The 7,077-nt window shown below is 44.0% G+C and overlaps 1 protein-coding gene across 1 annotated transcript; it reads right to left on the bottom strand.

Annotated features, from left to right (window-relative positions):
• Window positions 1–210: 210 nt before the first annotated feature.
• FGF23 (fibroblast growth factor 23) lies at window positions 211–4,391 on the bottom strand. Its single transcript, XM_074157844.1, has 3 exons — window positions 4,169–4,391; window positions 2,009–2,112; window positions 211–648 (listed from the first exon to the last, which is right to left on the bottom strand). The coding sequence occupies exons 1-3, from the start codon at window positions 4,389–4,391 to the stop codon at window positions 211–213; spliced, it is 765 nt and encodes a 254-aa protein (XP_074013945.1).
• Window positions 4,392–7,077: the final 2,686 nt, after the last annotated feature.

Genomic DNA, 7,077 nt, shown 5'->3' with positions numbered 1-7,077 from the left:
AGTAAAACAGAGCCCCACCTGGAAAATGTCCAGCTTGTTTTTTCAGTATACTGTCGCCTCTAAGTACAACATTTGAAATTAAGGTGTTTTTTTCCCAATGTCTTTCAGGTTTTTAATAGCCATTTTGACATTCAAACTGAGTGTGCTAGACAGTTCCTGTTGCCTGTTATATTAGCCCATGTCTTCACTTTGTAAGAGGTGGGCCCACAGTTATCTTGTAATATAAAAGCGAGGACTTGCGTACCTCCTGGCATCCATCATAGCGTGTGGGTCATCTGGGTTGACCACATCATTCTGGTTGATTCTCATGGGTTCTCTGGGCATGTGGGAAAAGTCAGCTTGCTGCTGCAACTGAGATCCGAACGCGGAGATCTTTCTCTGCGGGACCAGGATCTGGTGAGGATCCACTGGATCAACATCTGCACTTCTAGTATTTCTGTGGGGCTCAGGTGTGTTGAATCGAAACAAGGGGATTTCATTTCTCCTGGACAAAAACTGGGAGTAGGGTGGTGGATTCATACCAGGCATGAAAGCTTGTTTGACTCTGCCTAAGCTAACCAGGAAGTTGTGTTTGGGAGACTGGTACACATCATATCCATTTTCCAGCGTCCTGTGGTTGAACACGCAGTCCTCTTGACTGAAGTAATGCTTAGGGGAAAAAATATGACACCAGTGAGCAGAGGGATTTGGTGAATGACAAGTGCCGATTAAAGACGGAAAGAGGAATAAGATCTTGCAGCGGGTGTTTTTCCTGATCTGCAAGCTCTGTAACTCAGGCAACTCAGTCTTAGTCAAATGCCCATAGAGATGCATGCCCATATTTTCAGCAAAAGTATTATAATGATAACTCATTATAGTGAACCTCATTATTATAATGAGGGGGAGCGTAGGGTAACACTCTACAATAACAAGGGCAAGTGTAGGGTCCTGCACCTGAGGAGGAAGAACCCCAGGCACCAATATAGGTTAGGGGTGGACCTGCTGGAAAGCACTACTGAGGAGAAGCATCTGGCAGTCCTGGTGGATAGTGAACTATCCATGAGCCAGCGATGTGCCCTTGTTGCCAAGAGGCCAATGGGATCCTGGGCTGCGTAGGGAAGAGTGTGGCCAGTAGGTGGAGGGAGGTCATTCTCCCCCTCTACTCTGCACTGGTGAGGCCACAACTGGAATATACTGCATCCAGTTCTGGGCTCCCCAGTTCAAGAGAGACAGGGAACTACTGGAGAGAGTCCAGCGTAGGGCAACTAAGATGATTAAGGGATTGGAGCATCTCCCTGATGAGGAAAGGCTGAGAGAGCTGGGACTCTTTAGCCTGGAGAAGAGAAGGCTGAGGGGAGACCTTATCTATGTTTACAAGTACCTAAAGGGTGGGTTGAAGGAGGATGGAGCCGGACTCTTTTCAGTGGTTCCCAGTGACAGGACGAGGGGCAACGGGCACAAGCTGGAACATAGGAAGTTCCATTCAAATATGAGGAAGAACTTCTTTCTGGTGAGGGTGGCAGAACCCTGGAAGAGGCTGCCCAGGGAGGGTGTGGAGTCCCCTTCTCTGGAGATCTTCAAGCCCCGCCTGGATGCAGTCCTGAGTGATGTGCTCTGGGCAACCCTGCTTTGGCAGGGGAGTTGGACTGGATGATCTCTAGAAGGTCCCTTCCAACTCCAACAATTACAAGATTCCATGATAACATTGTTTTATTTCAGAAGGCTGCATTTTTTGAGCTACTCCCAACCCACGGCTCTGTGCTACAGCAGGAATTCAGATTGGGCCTTCACTGGATCTCATTCTGCCCTCGTTTACCTGAGCAGGAACTGCTTTTGGTTTTTTGTCAGCTCTACAACTCAATGCAATCAAGGAAGAGAGGAAAGTTTAACCTAAGTGGCAGGTCCTCAGCTCAGTTAAACCGGCATGCTCCTACTGTAGCTGCACAGATTTGCCCTAGCTGAGGGAGCAGACACCGCAGTAGCAGACCACACCTGCCTTGGGTCTTGAGTCTTAGTAAAGTTCACTCACCGAGCCAAAAATGTTTCCTCTCGTGTCCATACACAGGTAGCGTCCACTCTTCACGCCCGTGATTATTACTGAGCCAGCACCCTCGGACTTGATCATTAGGGCACCTGTTTGGAAAAACAAAGATATCAAACCCAGGAACCAGTTTGACACTGCACCGTTGCCTTACAGACTCACAGATGCTCTGGCTGGAAGGGTCCTCTGGGGGTCTGAACCAACCTCCCACGTGAACTGGGACTATTGACCACCCTAGACCAGGTTAGCTGTGGTTTTGTCTGCCTGAGCCTTGGAAAGCTCCCAGGATGGAGATGCCACCACCTTTCCAGGTGCCCTGTTGCGGTGCTGCACTAACCTCCCAAAGACAACATTTTTTCCCTCACTTCCACTCTGAAGTCCCTGACCACAGCCTGGGGACACTGCTCTTAGTTTTCCATCGGCTGCTACCAAGGGGAGTTTGTCTCCCTCATCTTTGTGACCACCCTGTGATATTAGATTATCCTTACCCTCCTTTTTGATATATTAAACAAACCCAAGTCCCTCAGCCTTTCCTACAGATCATGCTCAGGGCCACTGACCATCCTGAAAACCCTCTGCCAGACCAGTTTGGGTTTCTCCACATCCATCTGGAACTGGTGTACCCCAAGAGCAGTTTCGCTGGTGCCGAGTAAAGTGGGAATAACAACTTTCCTTGGTCCGGTGACCACAGCGGGCGGTTTGCCTTCCTCTCAAAGTGAGTGTGCTGTTGACTTATGTTTGACTCGGTGCCTGCTGTAACCCTCAGGTCCTACCCAGGAGGACTTTACACATCCAGCCTCCTCCCAGCCTGTGCAGCTGCAGGGGGTTACGATGGCAGATCTGGTGCAGAACTTTGCACTGCTCATTTATCTGGCGTCTCAGTGGTACCGTGGTGACCTGGCAGACGTTCAGTCACCCTTCTTCTCGTGATCCCTTTCATTGTCTCATTTCCACCCTTCCTGCTCCACCATGCCAAATACTGGTGCGTTTGCTTCAGCTATGGGCAAAACACGGTATTTTGCTGGCTGTTGTTCTCTAAAACGTCACGCTGCTTCGTGACCAACATACCTAAAATGAGTTTTATAAAACCTTTAAATACGCAGGAAGAATAACAACAAGACAGTGCAAGAGTCCCTGCAAGTGTTTAATTAGTAATTCCCCCCCAAAAAAACCCATAAAAAAATAGCAGAACTTGATCCTTTTTCCTCCTTGATTAAATTATAACTAATAAAAACATCCTTTGCTCCTTATGTACTTACATAAAATCATCATTACATATGCTTACATTTTTAATTGAGTGGGTGAAGAAGACTCTATGCAACAATAATAATAAACATGACTTTATGATGCCTAGCTACTTGTAATTTGAGTGCTGCTAAAAGAGACGTACTTTTGAAATGTTATGAAAGAACCCTAAATCTTAAAAAAAAAATAAATTTTCTACTAAATATAAGGTTTGAGACAGAAATATAGGGTTTGAGACAGATATTCAGCAAAGGAAGAATACCTTAGTTTTCCATGAATAAAAACTATTATGAGACAATTTGAGAACCTTTTAGTTACAGTGGGGAATAGCTACTTCTCATGAACCCCAAAGGCTTAGCACTTCTTTTATGACAGCCTGGCATTTTGTAGCGTCCCCCTTTTTAGTCGACCTTTGCACACCCATGTTCTATGCACATTAGAGTTGGTTTTAGTAGTTATCGTCCCTCTACCCCAAAATAAAGATTTTAAGGATGCTATCCTTTTTTCTCCACTGCTGCGGTGAGTTCCCTCAGCGCGGTCCCTTTGGTTGTCACTGCAACGGAGAATAGCTATTTGGGGAATGTCACCTCCAACCTCTAGTAGGAGCTTCCACAAGAGGCTGTGGGCAAAATCATGAAGTGAAGGATAATTTTGGTAGGTTTTGCTTGCAGAGTATCACTTCAACCATAGGACTTTACTTCTCTTATGTGAGGAACGAAATTCCCCATCCACTACATTTCTTTGGAGCAAATTTGTTATGTAGGTTTTCCATCCCAAAGCTATACTCCTCTCTCTGCCTGCCTAATGAGAGGAGGGAATTTTTTAGAGGTAGTGAGAAAGCAAAAGTCTTGCTCTCCCTCCCCTGATCCCATGAAGACTGAGGGTCCATAGTGAGCTACTTACTGTAAATGGTTTGGTGAGGGACACCATCGACGTAGCCATCAGCGTTGATTTGGAGGTGGAAGCTGTTCCTCTCTGTATCTGTGTAGAGGTGCATCAAGTGGTCTCCATTCCCCCAGCTGGGATTCAGGAGCGGAGAGGAGTTGGGAAAGGCGAGGGTAGCCTTCAGGCTGCAGAGTACCAGCAGCGTGTAGCCCAGGCAGCTGTAGGGACCGGTCTGCGGCATGGCTTGCCCTTGGGTCGGTATCTGCAACTTGATATGCCGCTGCTCTTCTCTCTTGCCCTTGGTCGCCTGTGTCTGGGGTGTGAATCCTCACATAGGTTCCCTTCTTTTCTGCAGAGGCTTATAAAGGGCAGCAAAGTGACATCACACAGGAAAAACCTCTCCACATCCTTGATTTTTGTCAAAGCAACATTTTAAGTGTCCCGAAACCTCAAGGGAAGGATCTCTGGCTAAGGTGCGGGGGGGAAAAATGTAAGGTTTCTAAAGACAGCTCACGAAAGCTAATCATATGTTCAAATGTTATCTACAACCCTGTGACATCTGAAAGCTTCCCACGCCCCTACTGTTAGATCCAGGAAGAGCAATCCACTGCACTTTGCCTTTACTGAAGGGAATGACCCTTCAGACCCGAATTATCTTTTTTTTTTCTTTTTTTTTTTTTTTTTCTCAGATATGTTTATTCAGATTCCCACGTTCCCTCTCAGTGTCCAAAATACATTCTGGTTTAGTGAAAGCATCAAATACTGCTAAAATATTTTGCAAATGTATCAAAAGCTGATATTAGGTTGTCCTGGGCCGGATTCCCCCTTCATTATGGTGCGGTGATAATTCCATCACTCCACTGAAGCAAAGGAAACTTGGTATGAGCACAACCCACTTCAAATAAGCCGTCCCCTTTTATTTCTCCTGTTTCATTTGGAGTCACCTTAATAATTTAAAGTTGGCCAAGCAGCTGAACGTTACCTGTAAAATGCTTTAAAACTGCACGTCTTTTCCTGCGTTGCACATCTAGTTGGCAGTCTTTTACAGAGGCACAGCCAGTAGATGAAGGATCTGAATCAAACCTGAAATCACTCATATTGGCACATTTTTACCAATTCAGGTACAGCAAGCAAACTGGGAAGAACTACAAAAGGTCTTGACCGAGCCGAAAAGTAATAAATGGACAGCGATGTTAAAATGTGTTCCGAGACACAACACCTGCTTTTCAGTTGTCCTGCCAATGTTCTGCGGCTTTACAAACAAATTTTCCCATTTTAAAAAAATATGTTTCCATTTATTGCATGAAAATACTGTGCGAATGGGATACTGTGTATATGGGTAAAATGGCGATAGGAATAGCAGGTTATCAAACTAGACTGAGTCAGAGTTTCTTTCAAAAATTAATACAAAACTGAAAATAGCACCAAATAATAAATTAGTAATTTTTTTTTTTAAAAAAAAGAAACCTGAGGATTTTAATTGTAGCAGTCTTAGGTCCGGTGAGAGTCTCTAGCTGGACACAGTATGCAAAATTCTCAGTTTCATTAACAAGCTGTGGAGCAGTGCCATCAGCACCAAACGTATTATGGGTTGATACAACTGTAACCAACAGCAAAAGCTGATCTGATTTTTTTTTTTTCTTTTTTTTTTTAAAATTGTTTAGAATAAGCAAAACTCTGCCAAATTCTTCTGTCACACCTGTGTAAATCTAGAGACTTGCGTCAGTGTATTTACACCTGTGTAAATGACAGCAATTTTTAGCCAAAGCGTATAAGGGTCACATCTTAAACTGAGCCGACTGACAAAGCTGTCTTCACTGAGACACAATGTAGGTTCCAGATGTTTTACTGGCCATATCATCTGAAATGCTTTCATTAAAATAAGGAAAGGAGTGTTATCTTTTTTTTCTTTTTTAAAGCAATGTATCTATTTACTGTTGAAATTATCCACCGATATTTTTCACTCTGGTTTTAAAATAAAAATTGGGGGGGGCTGTCGTTTATATTGTTTTTCTTTTGCCCCCTTTCATTAGGCTACTGTGGAAATGCGGGTATGTATACCTCAGAAACAGTTGTAAAAGTTCTCCCGAGAGGCACTTATAGGATACTGTGTCCTCTTGGAATTTTTTTTTTTGTGATTCTTTTGTGAATGCAGTTTTTCTGCCTTCATATTTCATATTCATCACGACGTTTTCCTGTGCTTGCCATTATGCACTGATCTGATCTCTCTCCGGTATCTCAGCTGTAGAGAAATGGTTCTCAGATGTTTGAAAAATTTATTTAAACCCCATTTTAGCACACGCCAGTTGCGCGCAGCTGTTTCATTTTGTTGTACGACAGAGAAGCAAAGACTACTTTCGCATGCTTAAATTGCTTGGCATTTTCGGCAGTTTCCCATAGGGCAGACTATGCTCTGTTCTCCAGACTTCACTGAGTTCTGTTTAAGCTGCTGGGGTGAAGTGAATTTAAGTCTCTTCTTGTGAGGATGATGATGCAAATTTTGCCTTTTCATAGACTTTTTAGGGTTTGTTTTAAACCTATAAATGCCCGCTGCATGTGGGGCTTTTTTAACAGTCCATTTTCCTTTTTATTTTAGGCTTATCCTTTTATTCCTTGTTGGTACGCCACCTACCTTCTCCTACCCCTTCAGCTGTTGATGAAGTAACCAGGAGAACGAAAGCTTCCTTACTTTTTCAGCTCTGTTAGTCTAATAGAAGTGATGGCAATCTTTCTTCTCTTGTATTGTCACGCTCCTGCATCAATAGTGACAATATTTCTGTGACTTTTACCACATACGTTGATATCGCTTTTTTAGATCTCTCTGTTGTCCTGAGCTGTTTGACCAATCGAGCTTTTCTCAGTGAAGAATTAGCTGCAGAGTCTTACAGATTTTGCTCAGTTTAGAGGGAAGAAAAAAATGGAACTGA

Source organism: Numenius arquata, chromosome 1 (assembly GCF_964106895.1).
Source record: "Numenius arquata chromosome 1, bNumArq3.hap1.1, whole genome shotgun sequence".
Lineage (NCBI taxonomy): Eukaryota > Metazoa > Chordata > Aves > Charadriiformes > Scolopacidae > Numenius > Numenius arquata.
Note: the sequence above shows the minus strand (reverse complement) of the source record. Positions and strands in the feature narration are given on the sequence as shown.